Raw genomic sequence first — 20,596 nt, 5'->3', positions numbered from 1 at the left:
AAGGATGAAAAGCGGCGCTGATTTAGTGTTCCAGACGCCGTGTGTTCTCCATAATGCAGGAATCAGCATGCGCTCCCCAGTACATTATAAGCCAGTAATTCTATCAGACGCTGCCGACACGAGCAGAAAACGGCGACCTAAAATAATCCATCTGTACCCAGGAAAAAAGTGACAGATGGAACTGCGTCCCTGAACTCCTGAAGATGTGTACAGAGGACGGGGCAACCAGGACCCCTCATGTATGTGTAGAGAGGACGGGGCAACCAGGGCCCCCATGTAAGTATACAGGGGAACGGGCAACCAGGACCCCCATGTATATATACAGGGGAGTGGGCAACCAGGACCCCCATCTGTGTACAGCAGAAAGGAGTAACCAGGACCCCCCATGTATGTGTACAGAGGAAGGGGCAACCAGGCCCCGTGTATGTGTACTGCAGGAAAATAAAAATTCAACCAGGCCGCCCCCTGTGTATATACAGCAGGAAGGTGCAACTGCAGCGGGTGAAGAGCCAGCCCAAAGTCAAGGAGATAGCGAGGGGCAAAGATGTCACTTGTCACAGTGGCTCTACCATCTCCTCCCCCATAAGGGAAGAACAAGACCCGTCCCGGACACTGCTAGTGGGAGATGTGAAGGGTAGAACAAATCAAGTGGTGATGAAAAACTTGCAGTTCAAGGTCACGTGACGCCATTCCTTCCTCTGTGGTGAAGCAGGATGATGAAATGAGTCCACACATAGAGTATAGTTGAAAACAAAGCCGGGAACGGTCGCAATGTTGCTTTACTGGAAAATGCCAACTTTAAACAGTCCAACAGTAGATTGGCCCAACCATAGCACTGGTGCAGGTAAAGGGGGTAGTAGACAGGGTGGCAGACAAAAGGATAAATATCGGGTCCACAGTCCAAGTTATCTCTGCAGCTCCGCTCCTGGACAAATAACACACTCTTCTCCTCTCCAGACTCTCAACCTGTTGAGACTCACTCTTTCCAGCCGCCTCTCCATGCTGCTTGGCGATCTGCCCTCTTTGGCTTAGTGGGAAGCACTCTTTGGGGTAGTAGTACCAGAGCAACTCTCAGGATATCGCCCGGCCTCTTCCTTTCTCCAACTCCTCTCTCAGACTCTCCACGAATGCAAAGACTGACTCTACTCAACTCCTCTTGCAGACACCTTGCAAACACATATCAGAAGCATGGTCAGGTGACCACCAACTCACAACATGAAATGATGCATTTCCAGACAGACATCTCACACGTATGTGTACAGCAGTAAGGTACAACCTGGACCCCCATGTATGTGTACAGAGGAAGGTACAATCAGGAACCCCCATATATGTGTACAGAGGAAGGTACAACCAGGATCCCTGTGTATGTGTACAGAGGAAGATACAACCAGGACCCCCCTGTATGTGTACAAAGGAAGGTACAACCAGGACCCCCATGTATGTATACAGAAGAAGATACAACCAGGAACCCCTGTGCATGTGTACAGACGAAGGGGCAACCAGGACCCATCATGTATGTGTACAGAGGAAGGTACAACCAGGAACCCCCATGTATGTGTACAGAGGAAGATACAACCAGGACCCCCATGTATTTTTACAGAAGAAGATACAACCAGGAACCCCCGTGCATGTGTACAGAGGAAGGTACAACCAGGACCCCCCCCCCCCCCCAATGTATGTGTAAAGCAGGAAGCTACAGCCAGGACCCCCCCCCCCCGCCCCCGTGTATATATATAGCAGGAAGGTGCAACTAGGATCCCCTGTGTATGTGTACGGAGAAAGATGCAACCAGGACCCCCGTGTATGTGTACAGAGGAAGGTACAACCAGGACCCCTGTGCTTTGTATGTGGAGAGAAGGAAGGTTCGACCAGGATCCCTCATGTATGTGTACCAAGGAAGGTGCATCCAGGTGCAACCTCACAAGAATGCATACAGAATGAAGATGCAACCAGGCCCACCGTGTATGTGTAAAGCAGGCAGCTTTAACCATGACCCCACATGTATATGCAGCGTCCGAGGAGCCGGCCACAGCCTGAGGAGACAGTGAGGTAGAGTTTTAGGCCTTGTCACGGTGGCTTTACCATCTCCCACCCAGAGGGTAACCAGGGGCATGTCCAAGGGGCCGTGGGCAGGCTATTAAATAGGTTAACCCTGTCACGGATTGCTTTATTACTTTTGTCATGGGTAACGTCACTGTTCCGTCCTCCACAGTGAATTCTAGATGATGAAATAAAGAGTCCACACACGCAAGGAGGTTTAAAGGCAGAACCAGGAATGGTCTGTAAAGCCATTTACCTGGAACAGAACTTGAAGTAATTTAATAACAGTCCAGAACAATTTACATCCACCGGCAATACACTTGATGTAGAAGAACACATTGTGGGACAGGGAGGAACACAGGAAGACAGAGGGACCAACTTATCTGTGTACCTCTGTTCCCGAACACCTTCTTACGAACACTCACCAACTCTCTACCGGTACACACTTATGGAGCAGAAACATACACTCAGTGCTGCACGGTGGGGACTTGCAATACTTGCGGCTTCTCTCTCTCTTAATTCCGGGTAGGGGAGAAGAAGGGATAAACAGCACACAAATGCTATCCTCTAAACTTCTTCCAACTTCCATGCACACAGACTGAAGGTGTCTGTGTGGAGACAGTTCTCACACCTTACGGCAGGGCTGACAAGAAGGCCCAGAGAAGACAGAACTCAGAACAGAACAGAACTAAACTCCTTGCTCATGCACCTTCCAGACACATGTATAAAACAAAGTCATATGACATAGGTATTAGTGTATCTTGATGCCACCAGGAAGTCCTGGTGGCGGCAAGATTACCAGGGGGGTGACGCCCCCTGTACCTGATTGTCTGCACAGCTGGCTGGGTTACAGGTCCTGGCAGCCCACTTAGAAAGACTTTAATGCAGCATACAGCAGTCATTAGCTGCAGGCACGCCGCCCCAGGTCTTGTAGGCTTCTCATAGAACTAACGTGGAAGTAGCCGTCGGCAGCAGCAGCAAACCCAGGGCGGACCCCCCCCCCCCCACGCCCCCTGATGGCATGTTGAGCTTCCGCAGGGAGAGAGCAGACACTGTCACAGCCGGACTGCCACCCACACTGTGCAGCAGGACATCAGCGATCCCACTGCACAGCCGCAGCACAGCAGTAGGAGCAACAGGAGAGTCTGCGGCGGCACATCGGCAGAACATGGGCGCGGGGGGCGGGACCTCAGGGAGCTGCGAAGGAAGGAAGATCTGCATCGCCCGGAGCAGGTGAGTTTAATTCAGGCGTGGGTCTCCTGCGGATCCAGACAGCTTCCATAGGGTGACGGTTTCTTTTCTTCTTAGCCGTACATTATCCACTGTAAAGCTGCTAATGTAAGGCTAAATGCAAAAACAACCCTCACCCTAAGGCATCGGGGACGGCTAAAAGCAATGGAGATGCTCCTACGACCTTGGAGGCTTGCGCCAATCGGGAGCTAGGGGTGTGACAGGGGCATTCCTCCTGTCAAACCCCAAGCTTCTGGTGGCGTCAAGATACACTAATACCCATGACATACATAGAGATACTTTTCCAGACATAATCCAGAAAGTAACCCATTCAGTGCTGCAGCTATGCAATACACACCTATTCACTCACATGGAATACATTGACAAGACACATAAGCATAAGACAAACCTAGAGCATTCAGAAACATCCAGAACGTATGCACATGAACTTCTGAACACTACAGCTCCCCCCTATTTAACAAAAAGCCAAACCTGGCCACGCTTCAACACAGAGTGTATACTCTGGAGTGGAAATTTCTCAGTGTTCTATCTGTTAACATTTTTGAGACATCTACACAATCATGGAGTGTGCGAGGCGAAACCTGTAAACATCACCTTCTATATGCAGTGTAATTTTATGACAATGTGTAAGAGTATTGGTAGGGCCATACCGTTTTGAGACAAGATTTGTTAGGCTGGACGTAATCCAAGTTGCACTAACATAAGCTATGGGGCACTTACATAAAAGACTTCACAAAGACAAAAGAAAGAGAATATATCACTATAACTACATACAAAATAGAAAAGGGTGATTGGTAGGTAAAGCCCCATTTAGATGCCCGACACTCGTACCCGCACATACACGCTTCCGTGGTCCTGCATGGGAACTTGTATCGCTGGCTCACAGAGCAATGGCAGAAGCAGATTTCATTTCTCGCTCCCACCGCCCTTCTCCATTCATTTAACATAGTGGTCATTCAATACTAAACGGCTGCTATTTGTACTGTACTGTCATAGTTAAGCTCATCGCTCATCGTTTATGCTGCTGTTCAGTAGTGAACAGCCGCTGTGTTATGTCAATGGAGAGGGGCGGGGGAGCGAGAGGAGAGAAATCTCCTGCAGACCCCCTGCTCGCCGCTCTGTAAGCGAGCCAGCACTACCAGCTCCCGTGCGAGAGAACGGGAGCAAGAACACAGAGGGATGAGTGTTAGGCATCGTTTGCCTAACATTCGTCCCATGTAAATCCACGTTTAGTAAGCATATGCATTTCTTAGTACAAAAAAAGATTACTTTATGTTTCTAATCCTCCTGCACAGTACCTTAAACACTTTAATGTTGCATTAAACCTTTTGATAAACAATAGGAAATTATGCATATTAAAATAACTTTAAAGTCCTTTTTTAAAAGGCAAAACACAAAGTTTTGAAATATTTTAGAAAGTCACTGAAATAAATAAAATATGGCAAGAGTCTCTGCAGAAAAAGGCTTGCTCTAAGACAGGAGTGTCTTTTTAGCACCATGTAATTACTTGATGAGTGACAACAGTTTATTTTGACTCTGAACTGATGCTGAACCTGGTGGGTGTTGCACAACTGCTCCACTAATATATGCCAACTGAGAAGCAAAGGGGCAGGCTTTGGCATAAGAAGGCCCTTACCTCACTGTCATCGGCGTGTTCAGGGTCCGCTGCCGGCTCAAAACATCTCAAGTCCAGCTGCCGCTGTGTAACAGTCCAATCCAGTGTGGTGCTGTGAGGCTGTGGACGAGGAATCAGTAGTGGTGGTCCACACAAAGAATGGTGCAACTCTGCAGGTGGTCCTTGTCGCATACGGGCATTGAAATTGAGCTATACTTCTAGGTCCTAAAAGTCCCGAACAAAGGGACGCAACCCTAAAGGAATAGCTGCTCTGGCTTCCAATTTGTCCCCGTGGATGACGATCCATGGCACAAAGAAGGACTCCCTTCTTGGCTGGTGGGTCTCCAGGTGACTGTTCCTCCTCCGAGGTAATGGAAATCGGAGGGGATCTCTTCCTGGCCTGCGCCATGTCTCTGGGTCATTATCCCAGGCACTTCTTTCCCAGTGCTGGGGAAGCAGATGTAGCCCACGGGGAAATGGGTGTTGGTAGTGGCATTGCCAATCCTTGGAGCCCCGGTTCATCACACCAGTAGAAGCAGGATCAAGCGGGAGGATACCTGGCTGGAACTCCTGTTACTACTCCTGCAGACATCTCATCTGGATGAGGACTCGCACTGATCTGTAGGGAGGGATTCAGTGGTTCACTTACTGTGGAAGAAGTCTCCTCACATGGATGGTCCTCAGTTTCTGTCGCTCCACGGTGGGGGTGACCCCTTACTACTTTTTCCCCAGACACAGCAGGAATTTGGTGGTGGGAATCTTTTGTGGGCTTTTGAGTACTAGATGAGGAAGTAGGCAGTTAGAACATGTAGGTCAGGTAACACAACGGGGTTCAATAACTCCACACGTCCTCTTCTCAGGGCATAATGCATCTAAGCAACATATGAATGAGGTTTAACTGAAGAACTCCCTTGATTCTGTATATTTTACGTGCAGGAACTCAGTCTTCTCCTCCTGGCAACTCTTCTGAAGGCTCAGCGGACTGGAAAATTAGGTATTTTTAGAAACTCCAGACACAGGCACACAAAATTTTCTCTAGTCCGGGGAATTGATGGCGGAGGCGCTTTTTCTCTGTCTGGTGTGAACAGGCATAAAGATCCTATCCTGTTCATGATGCCAAGATAGCTCCGCCCTGCAGCGTCTGAGGAATGGGCCCCAACCTTAGGAGACAGCAGCGTAGAGTTTTAGGCCTTGTCACGGTGGCTCTACCATCTCCCACCCAGAGGGTAACCAGGGACACGTCCAAGAAGCTGAGGGCAAGTTATTAGGTAGGTTAACTCAGTAATGGTTTACCTTAGTCCTTTTGTCACGGGTTCCGTCCTCCACGGTGAATTCACGATAATGGAATACAAAGTCCACACACACAGAGTTGAGGTTTAAAGGCTGAACCAGGAGCAGTTGGTAAAGCCATTTACTTGGAATACAACTTGAAATAATGCAATAACTGTCCAGAGCAATTTACCTCCACCGGCAATACATTCTGTGTAGGAGAACATGTGGTATGACAGGAAGGAAACATGGGAGAACAGAGGGACTTTCACAGGCCTAGTTATCTGTGGATCTCTGTTCCCGGACACCTTTCCATGAACGCTCACCAACTCTGTAACTGTACACACTCACGGAGCAGGAACATACACTCAGTGGTACACACTCACGGAGCAGGAACATAAACTCAGTGCTGCACAGTGGGGACTTGCAATACTTGAGGCTTCTCTCTCTTAATTCTCCAGGTAGAGGAGAGGAAGAAGTCCACAACACACAAATGCTATCCTCTCAGCTTCTTCCATCTTCCATGCACACAGACTGAAGGTATCTGTGTGCAGACAGGCCCCACACCTCACAGCAGGGCTGACAAGAAGGCCCACAGGAGACAGAACTCAGAACAGAACAGAACTGAACTCCTCACTCATGCACCTTGTAGACACATATATAAAACAAAGTCACATGACATGCAAAGAGATACTTTTCCAGACATAACCCATACAGTGCTGCAGCTATGTAATTCATATCATATTCACTCACATGGAATACATTGACAATACACATAAGCACAAGACAAACATAGATCATACAGAAACATCCTGAACATATGCACATCAACTTCTATACACTACATATGTGTACAGAAGAAAGGTAAAACCAGGACCCCTATGTATGTGTACAGAGAAAGGTACAACCAGGACCGCCCATTCATGTATACAGAGGAAGATGCAACTAGAACCCCCCCCCCCCCCCCATGTATGTGTACAGAGAAAGGTACAACCAGGACTGTCCATTCATGTATACAGAGGAAGATGGAACTAGAACCTCCCCCCCCCCCATGTATGAGTACAGAGAAAGGTACAACCAGGACTGCCCATTCATGTATACAGAGGAAGATGCAACCAGGACCCCCCATGTATGTCTACAGAGAAAGGTACAACCAGGACCCCCCATGCATGTGTACAGAGGAACCAGGACCCCAGTGTATGTGTACAGCAGGAAGGTGCAACCAGGACCCCCATGTATATGTATAGAGGAAGGTGCAACCAGCACCCTCCCCCATTGTCTGTGTATAGCAGGAAGGTACAACCAGGACCCCCGTGTATGTGTATAGAGGAAGGTGCAACCAGGACCCCCGTGTATGTGTATAGAGGAAGGTGCAACCAGGACCCTCCCCTATTGTCTGTGTATAGCAGGAAGGTACAACCAGGACCCTCGTGTAGGTGTACCGAGGAAGGTACATCCAGGCAGTTACACAAAATTAAAAAAATTCCCAGGATATATTATGGGTAATCACAGACATTGTGTCTGGACTTTTATGGGGCAGGTTGACTGGAGTATTTCTGGGAACTTTGGTTGGACTCTTATGGGACACTGTGATTGGATTGTTTGGGAGCACTTTGGTTGGACTCTTATAGGACATTGTCATTGGAGTTTTATGTTCATTGTAGTTGGAATATTTGGACACTTTGGCCTGAGTATTTTTTATGGGGCACTCTGACTGGCGTATTTTGTTGTACCATAATTGGACTGTTATGGGGTACTGTGATTGGCTCTTATGGGGGAAACCAAGTAATCTTGTAGATATGATACCTTTTAAAGGCTAGCAGGCTAGCAAAAATACATTATGTTATACCGAGCTCTTCAACCTACTCAGGGTTCTTCTTCAGGCTTAATGGAATAGTCCTGAAAAGGTGTATATATATATATATATATATATATATATATATATATATATATATATATATATATACAAAGCACAGACATGGTGTGATTAATTTGCACTTAAAAAATATCAGAACAGAATGAGTAGAGAAATAAATAAATACTTAAATAGTCCACTGATAAAGATATGAAAGTTTTATGGTCTATGAATTAGTGTTTAGTGTTAGGGGGTCACCAGGCCAGCATGATATCTGTGCTAGAAGTTTCCTATACTTCCAAATCACACATGAATTCTTTTGAAGAATGTAGGCCTCTGTTGAAATTATCAAAGGTGGTTAAAAACTTGTACTCCCAAATTCTTTTATGGCTTTGTGATTTGAAATTGCCTTTTAATATGGTGACTTTCATATGTTCCATGTTGTGTTCGCAACTAAAACAATTCTTGGCCAGGTAATTCTGTCTTTCTCTCTTTAATCGTGTGGCGATGAGATCTCATCCTTGTTTTCATTTTTTGTCCTGTTTCTCCAATATGAAGCCCCCCCAACAGGGCACTTACTGCACTGGATCAGATACACAACATGTGAATGTCCTGGGGATCTTATAGTCCTGCTGTGTGTTGGGGTTATGTATCCTGTCTGTGGTCCGTACATGTCAGCAGGTCTTGCAACTCCTTGCATTACAGGGATAAGTTCCTTTTTGTGTGTCAGAGGGCAATACACTCCTGAATATAAGGTTCCTTAGATTTGGAGGTTGCCTGTTACACAGAAGGGGAGGGTCCAGGAATATGGTTTTCAGACGGTTATCCTTGTGTAATGTATGATGGAGTTTCCTTGTGGTTTTCCTTAGTACCTGCATCTGTGAATTGTAGGTTACTAGTAGAGGCACACATCCGTTTCCTTTTTTCTCTGTGTATTGGAGTAGTTGATTTCTGGGTATCCTGGTGGCTCTGGTGATTTGGTCATCAATTAAGGTGGGATGGTAGCCCTTATTTAAAATGTCCTATTACAATGGTAGATGTTCCTCTTTGTCTGTTGGGTTGGAGCAGATCCGGTTGTACCTGATGCCCTGGCTGTAGACTATGGATTTTTTGATGTGTTAATGGTAGAAGCTCTCCCATCAGAGGTATGTGGGCCGATCAATCAATTTCCGGTATAGGGATGTCAGTACTGAGTTTTTTGAGATTTTTATGGTGGCGTCCAAAAAGTTGATTTCAGTATATGAGTACGTCGTTTATGATGGGGTGAAATCCATTAAATCTCCCATAGAAGTTTATTAGTTGTTGTTTGAAGTTGATCCAGATGATTATGATGTTATCAATGTAGCGGAAGTAGGGCAATGGTTTGCCAGAGCAGGAGGTACAATGTCTGTGCTTTGTCATATATATTGCATGTTTCTTCAGATCTATTCAATAAGCTTGAGGAAAAACACTGTGTAGGTTGGAAAGCTCGCTATAGCATCATGAATTTTTGTTAGCCATATAAAGGTATCATATCTACAAGATGATTTTGCTTCTCTTGCTGAGAACAATCACATTTTGCTATACTAGCTAACACAGTACTAAACTTTTTTCCTTTTGGCTCTTATGGAGCACTGTTGTTGACTGGACTTTTATGTGGCTTTGTAGCTGGACTCTTTTGGAACACTGTGGCTGGACCGTTATGGGGCAGTGTAGTGGCGGGTATAATTGGGGCATAGTGGTTGAACCTAGATGAGTGGACTGTGACTCTGATTGTTATAGGAGCACTGTGACTGTCACTATTATATGGACATCAAAGTTAGCCTTGCTATGGGATTCTATGGCTAACATTGCTGGCTGGCCCTTTTGTGGGCACTGATTGCATATGAAACACTGTGGTTGACACTGTTAGGGAACACTGGAGCTAGTATGGGTGACTATCACAGTTATTTGAGCAAGCTATATATTGGGGTACTTTGTTTACCTTGGATAAGTGACAGTGGAACTTGAGCTGCTATGTGGGCACTGTGGTATTATAAGATTTGCCATGGTATCTGAAAGCTCTGTGCATGGCAGTTTGTCTTTCCCAGCTTTAAAAGTTGTGATCTGTGTGCTTTCTTGAATTCCTATAGTAAAGAGATCTAGTAATACAAACATGTCATTTACTATAATAGCCTATATAAACGGTCTCAATTCAAGGGTAAGATGGTGGCAATGGTTTTGGAGTCTGTAATGCCAGCCATATTTATTGTCAGCCATCTTTCCAAGAATCAGATAGAACAAAGGTGTAAAATGGAAACTGAGTTAGGAGGAAATAGTCTTAAGGTAATTGAATGCAAAGTGTTTTTGGTGGCTCGAGAAAAGGTTTAGAGCCATTGGTTGCATCTTTAAATGTGTGACATACTAGGTGATGTCACCTCTGTGTGTGCAGCGACTTGAGGGATGAACTATTAACTGCTACAGCCTAGAATAATTCTGTATGATGGGAGTTGACATGACACTAAATTATTGTTGTTTCTTCATCCCAGCAGTTCAACCTTCAAGGACTTAGAGGGAAATAGCCTCAAGGACAGCGGGCACGAGGAGAGTGACCAGACTGACAGCGAACATGACGTCCAGCGGGGCTTGTACTGTGACACTGCTGTCAATGATGTCCTCAACACCAGTGCCAATTCAGTGGGGACTCAACCGACAGAGCAAGGTACCGTACACAACATGGCAGGGACTCTGGAAGGATTCCTACTTCTGTAAAACTTCTCTAAAAGAAACACACTCTCCACTTTGCAAGGACAAAGCCAAGATTTAAAGAGCAGTGCTAGTCAAATCTGAAATTAAAATTAAAAGGACAACAATCTGTATTAGGTAACTGTACTAATTAAAGACACTCATGAAAGTAGATTAGCAAAAACTACTATAAATCTGCCTGTATGTACAAGAATAGAACTACTATAATACTGTCTCCTATGTACAAATAGAACTACTATAATACTGCCCGCTATGCACAATAATATAACTACAATAATACTGTTCCTATGTACAAGTATGTAACTACTAAAAAACTTTCCCCTATCACAAGAATGTAACTACTATAATACTGTCCCTATGTACAAGAATACAACTACTTTATTACAGTTTCCTTTGTATAAGAATATAACTACTATAATACTGCTCCTATCTACAAGAATATGACTACTAAAATACTGCCCCCTATGTATCAGAATATAACTACTATAATACTGCCCCCTAGGTGCAAGAATATAACTACTATAATACTGCCTCCTATGTGCAAGAATATAACTACTATAATACTGCCTCCTATGTACAAGAATATAACTACTATAATACTGCCCCCTATGTACAAGAATATAACTACTATAATACTGCTCCCAGCATCCAAGAATATAACTACTATAATACTGCCTCCTACGTACAAGAATATAACTACTATAATACTGCCCCCTAGGTGCAAGAATATAACTACTATAATACTGCCTCCTATGTGCAAGAATATAACTACTACAATACAGCTCCCTATGTGCAAGAATATAACTACTATAATACTGCCTCCTATGTACAAGAATATAACTACTATAATACTGCCCCCTATGTACAAGAATATAACTACTATAATACTGCTCCCAGCATCCAAGAATATAACTACTATAATACTGCCTCCTACGTACAAGAATATAACTACTATAATTCTGGCCCTATGTACATGAATATAAATACTATAATATTGCCCCATATGTATAAGAATATAACTACTATAATACTGCCCCTATATACAAGAATATAACTACTATAATACTGCCCCTATGTACAAGAATATCACTTCTATAATATTGCGCTGTATGTACAAGAACATAACTGTAATAATGCTGCCCTCTATGTACAAGAATATAGCTACTATAATACTGTTATGTACAAGAATTTAACTACTATAATACTGCTCCTATGTACAAGATTAAAACTACCATAATACTGCCCCCTAAGTACATGAATATAACTATTATAATACTGTCCCATATGTACAATAATATAACTACACTAATACTGCCCCTATGTACAAGAATATTACTACTATAATACTGCCCTCTATGTACAAGAATATAACTACTATAATACCGCTCCTATGTACAAGAACTACTATAATACAACCTCCTATGTACAAGAATATAACTACTATAACACTGTCTCCTATGTACAAGAATATAACTACTAAAATTCTGTCCCCTTCCTACAAGAATATAACTACTATAATACTGCTCCCATATGTACAAAAATATAAAAACTATAATACTGCTCCTATGTACAAGATTAAAATTACTATAATACTGCTCTTATATACAAGAATATAACTACTACAATACTGCTCCTATGTACGAGAATATAACTACTATAATATTGCCCCCTATGTACAAGAATAACTACTATAATACTACCTCCTATGCACAAGTTATAACTACTATAATACAGCTCCATATGTACAATAATATAACTACTTTAATACTTCCTCCTATGTCCAATAATATAACTAGTGTAATACTGCCCCTTATGTACAAGAATATAACTACTATAATACTGTCCCTTGTGTACAAGAATATAACTACTATAATACTGCTCCCTATGTACATGAATATAACTACTATAATACTGCCCCCTATTTACAAGAATATAACTATTATTATACTGCCCCCTATGTATAAGAATATAACTACTATAATACTGCCCCCTATGTACAAGAATATAAGTACTATAATACTGTTCCTATGTACAATAATATAACTACTATAATACTGCCGCCTATGTACAAGAATCTAACTACTATAATACTGCCGCCTATGTACAAGAATATAACTACTATAATACTGCTCCCTATGTACAAGAATATAACTACTATAATACTGCCTCCTATGTACAAGAATATATCTACTATAATACTGCCCCCTATATACAAGAATATAACTACTATAATACTGCCCCCTATGTACAAGAATATAAGTACTATAATACTGTTCCTATGTACAATAATATAACTACTATAATACTGCCTCCTATGTACAAGAATATAACTACTATAATTCTGCCTCCTATGTACAAGAATATAACTACTATAATACTGCCGCCTATGTACAAGAATATAACTACTATAATACTGCTCCTATGTACAAGAATATAACTACTATAATACTGCCGCCTATGTACAAGAATATAACCACTATAATACTGTTCCTATGTACAATAATATAACTACTATCATACTGCCGCCTATGTACAAGAATATAACTACTATAATACTGCTGCCTATGTACAAGAATATAACTACTATAATACTGCTCCCTATGTACAAGAATATAAATACTATAATACTGCCTCCTATGTACAAGAATATATCTACTATAATACTGCCCCCTATATACAAGAATATAACTACTAGAATATTGCCTCCTATGTACAAGAATATAACTACTATAATTCTGCCTCCTATGTACAAGAATATAACTACTATAATACTGCCTCCTATGTACAAGAATATAACTACTATAATACTGTCTCATATGTACAAGAATATGACTACTATAATGCTGCCCCCTATGTACAAGAATATAACTACTATAATACTGCCCCCATGTACAAGAATATAACTACTATAATGCTGTCTCATATGTACAAGAATATAACTACTATAATACTGTCTCATATGTACAAGAATATAACTACTATAATGCTGCCCCCTATGTACAAGAATATAACTACTATAATACTGCCCCCATGTACAAGAATATAACTACTATAATGCTGTCTCATATGTACAAGAACATAACTACTATAATACTGCCTCCTATGTACAAGAATATAACTACTATAATACTGCCCCCTATGTACAAGAATATAACTACTATAACACTGCTCCCTATGTACAAGAATATAACTACTATAATACTGCTCCTATGTACAAGAATATAACTACTATAATACTGCCCGCTATATACAAGAATATAACTACTATAATACTGTCTCATATGTACAAGAATATAACTTCTATAATACTGCCCCCTATGTACAAGAATATAACTACTATAATACTGTCTCCTATGTACAAGAATATAACTACTATAATACTGCTCCTATGTACAAGAATATAACTGCTATAATACTGCCCGCTATATACAAGAATATAACTACCATAAAACTGCCTCCTATGTACAAGAATATAACTACTATAATACTGCTCCCTATGTACAAGAATATAACTACTATAATACTGCCTCCTATGTACAAGAATATAACTACTATCATATTGCCCCCTATGTACAAGAATATAACTACTATAATACTGCCTCCTATGTACAAAAATATAACTACTATCATATTGCCCCCTATGTACAAGAATATAACTACTACAATACTGCCCCCTTTTTATAAGAACATGAATTGGACAAGGTTTTTTTTTCCTGAAGTGACAGTATTTGCTCTTTAGTCCTGGTTATTTGCCTTCTGTTGCATTGTAGCGCCGCTTAAGTTACAATGATACAGCTTTCTATCTTGTCACTTAGTTTATATGGTGTTTTTTAGTAGCACCTTGTTGTGCATGGATCTTTCTGTTTCCCATACTCTACGGTATCAGAGGAAAGCTTCACCTCTCTCACTGAGATGTGCAGTAGAAGATACTGGGAGATCTTCTCATTATGTGTGGTATGAACAGACAAAACAGAGATTTCAGCAGTAACAAGTAACATCGCAGCATTTTTTGCTACATGTTGTTTTGTTTACTATAAATTATTAGAATTTATACTTGATCTGTCTAGGCAGTCTCTCTCTAACCCTCCCTCCCTTTTTCTCTCCCCCCCACCCCCTTCTTCTCTCTTTCTATTTTCTTTCTCTTCCTTTCTGTCCTTACTGAATCTGTAAGGCTTAGCCTAGAGGATGGCAGAAGATATGCAATAAATTGTAACCATTTATTAAGAGCCTATGAGTCCCTGATGTTTCTTACACAACATTTTAATGTTATTTCGCAAAATATTACAGCTGGAAGCCGAGCAAATATGTTGCAAAAGAAAAAAAGGGGGCAATTATATGTAAAGGAACATGGACTCTGCAATATATCATGGCAGATATACACCATTAGAGAATATTTTCCGTGCTGGAGTCTTCCTGCGGTGCGGTGTCCTTTTAGATTTATTCACTTGGTCTAATGGATGGTGGATTACCGAAGATGAGAACTGCTGCTGGCTGCCAGGACAGCGACTACAGTTAGGGGTCTATACACCATATAGTCAGACAATGCATGTTATACAAGGTGTAGTCAAAAACTCTGATTCAGCTCTATAGCTCACTACACAATGGAATAGTGGATGGGCCCTGGGGGTTCGGGATAGAGATTTCAATTCTGTGTTGTGGCCCCTGGAAGAGCAAGCAAAACCCAATTGTAAAGTTGAAGAGCAGCATGTGAGAAGCAGAAGTCCACTTTCCACGTCCCGTGGGACCGCTGATATGACTGAAGTAAGGAAAGCAGACTGGAAGTGCCCTGCTTCTGCAACGATAGGAACAGATCATCCAGGAAGTCATCCGCCGTCGTCTGCAGGAGATTGAAGTACAGATCTATATTCTTGGCATGAATACGGATCCAACAATGGCTCCATGCATGTATCGTAGCAGGAGAAGGCCTTTTTGAGAACACTTTTCTTACTTCAGTCATAGCAGTGGTCCAACGGGACTTAAAGAGATGTGGAAAATGGATTTCTGCTTTTCACATGCTACTTTTCAATTTTGAAATTTGGGCCGCAACACCAAATTGAAATACAGGTTCTGGGTCCCCAGAGGTCTATGCACCATGCCATCGTCCAGCGCATCCATGTCTTCCTAGTTAAGTATGCTATTGTTATTTCAGTGTAGGACACAAGTTGTGAGATATAGCACTGGATCAGGCTTTTTGATAACACCCTTTTTAGGGCCAATGGGATATAGTCTATATATATAAAGACGAAAGCCCTCACTGACTCATTCACTGACTGACTCACTGACTGACTGACTCGCCAAAAGTTCTCCAACTTCCCGATGTCGTAGAAACATGAATTTTGGCACAAGCATAGATTATCTCCAAAATAGGAAAAGTAATTGGGTCCCAACACGATTATTCAATTCTAGCGCAAAAGAATTGGCGTTGAAATTTAACGTACATAATCTAAATCTCTCACTTCCCAATGTCATAGAAACTTAAAATTTGGCACATGCATTGAATATGTCATAAATAGGAAAAGTTAATGGGTCCCAACTCGATTATTCAATTCTATGCGCAAAAGAATTGGCGTCAAAATTTACGTATGGAATCTAATTCTCTCACTTTCTGGTGTCATAGAAACTGGAAATTTGGCAGGAGCGTTGATTATGTCATAAATTGGAACAGCTAATGGGTCCCAACTCCATCATTCAATTCTATGCGCAAAAGAATTAGCGTCCAAATTTTACGTATGGAATCTAATTTTCTCACTTTCCGGTGCAATAGAAACGTGAATTTTGGCACGAGCATTGATTATGTCATAAATAGGAAAAGCTAATAGGTTCCAACTCGATTATTCAATTCTAGCGCAAAAGCATTGGCGTCGAAATTTTACGTACGGAATCTAATTTTCTCACTTTCCGGTGTCATAGAAACGGGAAATTTGGCACGAGCATTGATTATGTCATAAATAGAAAAAGCTAATGGGTCCCAACTCCATTATTCAATTCTATGCGCAAAAGAATTAGCGTCCAAATTTTTACGTGCAGAATGTAATTTTCTCACTTTCCGGTGTCATAGAAACGGGAAATTTGGCACGAGCATTGATTATGTCATAAATAGGAAAAACTAATGGGTCCCAACTCCATTATTCAATTCTATGCGCAAAAGAATAAGCGTCCAAATTTTACATGCGGAATGTAATTTTCTCACTTTCCGGTGTCATAGAAACGAGAAATTTGGCACGAACATTGATTATGTCATAAATAGGAAAAGCTAATGGGTCCCAACTCCATTATTAAATTCTATGCGCAAAAGAATTAGCGTCCAAATTTTACGTACATAATCTAAATCTCTCACTTCCCAATGTCATAGAAACATGAAATTTGGCACAAGCATTGATTATGTCATAAATATGAAAAGTTAATGGGTCCCAACTCGATTATTCAATTCTAAGCGCAAAAGAATTAGTGTCCAAATTTTATGTACGTAATCTAATTCTCTCACTTCCTGATGTCATTTTATATAAAGGAAACGTTGCATGGTTACCTCCCCGTGGTGTTTCCTGGGTAACGAAGAGAACTATGCAAAATGGTGAACATATGTTTTTCCTCAGTATCTCTAAAGTAACCACGACTTCATAAGATTTTCCGTGTGAACACCAGATAAACACCAGTACCAAATTAACTCGGGCGAAGCCGGGTATATCAGCTAATTTAGTATAAACCTTTGAGCTATTTGGAAGGATATAGGGTCCCCCTTCTACATAGTCAAAGTATGCTGACAGGTGAGATCGGAAGAACCAAAAGGGCAATATTCTTCCGTCTAAGTGATTTAGCATTGATAGCAATGCACCTTTAGGCTCTGGGGCCCCAATGCAAAATGTGTACAGGGTGCCCCACCTATCATGTGCCATTTTTGTGATTTCTTATGTGGTAAAAGGGCCTTTGAGCCTCCTTAAAGGGAACCAGTCACCATCTTTGAGCCTAATAAACTGCATTATCAAAAGGTGAGGGAACAGGGAGCCGTGTGTTTCATACTCATTGGATGACCCATTCCTGTGCTGCGTCCCCAAGAAATCAGCACACACACCGCATGACTCTTTCACACAGCTCCGTGAGAGCGCTCTCCCTCTCATCACTGTGGAAGAGCGTGCACACAGAGACGGCTAAAAAAAATTTCACACTGTGTGAATTGGCCAACTTTGCTGGAAAATGGTGCAGGAAAGGGGTACCTAGTGAATATCAAAACCCGCTTCCAGGATGCCCTATTCCATTCCCTTTAAGCCCCATAATGTAGTTTCGGTGATAACAGGTTCCCTTTAAAGCCTTTTTACATGGGCCAAAAGATTGTGAATGGGTGTTTGTTAAGGGGGCCAATGATCAGTGGATGATCAAGTGGTCATTCATTAGCTGAATAGCTGGGTATTAAAATGCTCCCTTGTTGACCACACATCCCGTGCAAACAAGGAGATGTGCAGACGATCAAAGATAGCTGTATGTAACCAATGATCAGCGGTCATTACAATGCGCCGATTGTTGGCTAGGGTAAAAAAACTTTATACACCAAAGCATGGGTGTCAGGACAGTGTCCGGGATATGGGGGTCCCTGATATATCCCGCAACCCCTGTCCCTGCCTACTTGCCCCCCTGGGCTAACCCCCAGGGCGACAACTGGGCGGCGGTCCCTACCCTCACTAGGGAAGCGGGACACGGGGAGACAAACAGACACTGAAGACAAACAACGGTAGAGCGGTCAGACAATCCGGGTCGGCAACAGGAGGGTACGCAGTACAGGGGGGTCAGGCAAAAACGTAGTCAAGGTCCAAAAGCAGAGGTCAAGAAAGCCGGGGTCACAAACAGGAGTCAAAAGAATACGCGGGTGCAGCAGGAAGACCAAACTAACACTGGCAAGGCCTGAGAGGAAAACACACCTATTTAAATGCTGTCAGCGCTCCCGCCCCAGAAGCTGATTGGGGCGGGGAGCCTGACAGCAGCAGGGCTAATCAGGGCGGTGCTGGGGGCACGCCCCCAGTCTCACTGCACAGACAGTTACCAGGGAAGCCAGCCTGGTAGTCAAGCGACTAGAAGCACCAGCTGCCTCCCTAGCAACCCGGCGGCGACCAGTCTTACAGCGGCCCGGGGAGATCACAAGAACCGGGGTACCTCTGCGCCGTGCTCCTGTACCCCGGGTGGCCGGACCGGTGGTGCGGGCACGGCGGCCCCGAGAGTTGCCGGTTCTGACAGTACCCCCCCTTCTACGGGGGGACACCGGACCCCCATGGCCAGGTGCGGGCTTAAGCGGGAAAGCCCTGTGGAATGCCTGGACTAGGCGTGGCGCATGAACGTCCCTGGCAGGGACCCACGTCCTATCCTCAGGGCCAAATCCTCTCCAGTGGACCAGGTACTGCAGCACACCTCTAACCCGTCGGGCATCCACCAGCCTTTCTACTTCATACTCCAGTTCCCCCTGTACCAGAGAAGGAGGAGGCGGGTTCTGGGTGGGTAGAACTGGAGTCACATACTTCTTAAGTAAGCTTTTGTGAAAAACCTTGTGGACCTTCCAGGGGTCAGGAAGTGCCAACTTATATGACACCGGGTTGATGACCTGAGAAACAGTAAATGGGCCAATGAACCGAGGAGCAAGTTTCAGGGAGGGAACCTTGAGTCTCAGATTCTTGGAAGACAACAAAACTTGCTCCCCGACTACAAAAGGTGCAGAGATGGTACATCTTTTATTTGCGTATTTACGCAGTTTCTCTTGGGAACCCTGAAGGTTCTTACGAACCTGGGCCCAAACTGTGCACAGTTCCTCAGAGGATATGTCGGCGGCCGGATTGTTCGAGACCACAGGAGTGGAAAGCGAGAACCGGGGATGAAACCCATAGTTACAAAAAAAAGGTGACAATTGGGTCGACGAGTTAACATGGTTGTTGATAGCAAATTCGGCGAGAGGTAAGTAGTTGGCCCACTGATACTGGTTATCAGAGACAAACAGTCGCAGATACTGGATGAGTTCTTGGTTCATTCGTTCCGTTTGTCCGTTACTCTCGGGATGGAAAGCGGAGGAGAAGGACAAATTTACGTTTAGATTTTTACAGAAGGCTCGCCAGAAGCGAGCGACGAACTGAACCCCTCTATCTGACACAATGTCCTCGGGGATCCCATGTAACCGAACAATCTCCTTGATGAACATTTCAGACAGAAGTTTGGCGTTAGGCAACTTGCAAAGCGGAACAAAATGTGACATTTTAGAGAAACGGTCTACTATTACCCAGATGACCGTATTCCCCAGCGAGGATGGCAGATCAGTAATAAAATCCATGGACAAATGGGACCATGGCCTGGACGGAATGGGCAAGGGAAGAAGAGGACCCTCAGGACGTCTCCTGAGATTCTTCCCCCTTGCGCAAACCGGGCACGCGGACACAAATACCCGTACCTCCTTGGCCATGTGCGGCCACCAATAGAGTCTGGATACTAACTCCAGCGTACCCCTGATGCCGGGGTGTCCAGCTAGGACAGAAGCGTGTGTCTCCTCTAACACTTTCAATCTCAGTGACAATGGGACAAATAATTTGCCTTCCGGAAGGGCTTCAGGAGCAGATTGTTGAGCGGCGTGAATGAGAGGTGAAAGGTCGGAGGAGACAGCAGCGAGGACCACCCCAGGGGAGAGGATGCTCTCAGGCTCCGGCTCGGCAGGTTCCGGAGAACCAAAGCTCCTAGACAGGGCATCAGCCTTGACATTCTTAGAACCCGGTCTATAGGTAACAACAAAATTGAACCGAGAGAAGAACAAGGCCCAGCGGGCTTGCCGAGCATTTAACCTCTTAGCGGAATCTAGATAGGTGAGGTTTTTATGGTCT

At 43.4% G+C, this 20,596-nt stretch overlaps 1 protein-coding gene across 5 annotated transcripts in view; it reads left to right on the top strand.

Moving 5' to 3' along the window:
• Positions 1–20,596, top strand: part of PCDH19 (protocadherin 19) — a 193,254-nt gene that overhangs the window by 113,124 nt on the left and 59,534 nt on the right. For 3 of the 5 annotated variants that reach the window (XM_066581432.1, XM_066581430.1, XM_066581427.1), the window contains one exon: positions 10,538–10,710. In XM_066581432.1, the coding sequence (XP_066437529.1) occupies positions 10,538–10,710 (173 nt within the window). The remainder of the gene's footprint in view (positions 1–10,537; positions 10,711–20,596) is intronic. The other 2 variants (XM_066581431.1, XM_066581429.1) reach the window with 1 other exon arrangement.

The sequence above is a fragment of the Eleutherodactylus coqui genome, chromosome 10, assembly GCF_035609145.1.
Source record: "Eleutherodactylus coqui strain aEleCoq1 chromosome 10, aEleCoq1.hap1, whole genome shotgun sequence".
NCBI lineage: Eukaryota > Metazoa > Chordata > Amphibia > Anura > Eleutherodactylidae > Eleutherodactylus > Eleutherodactylus coqui.
The sequence above is the reverse complement of the archived record's forward strand: the minus strand, read 5'-3'. Positions and strand labels throughout refer to the sequence as shown.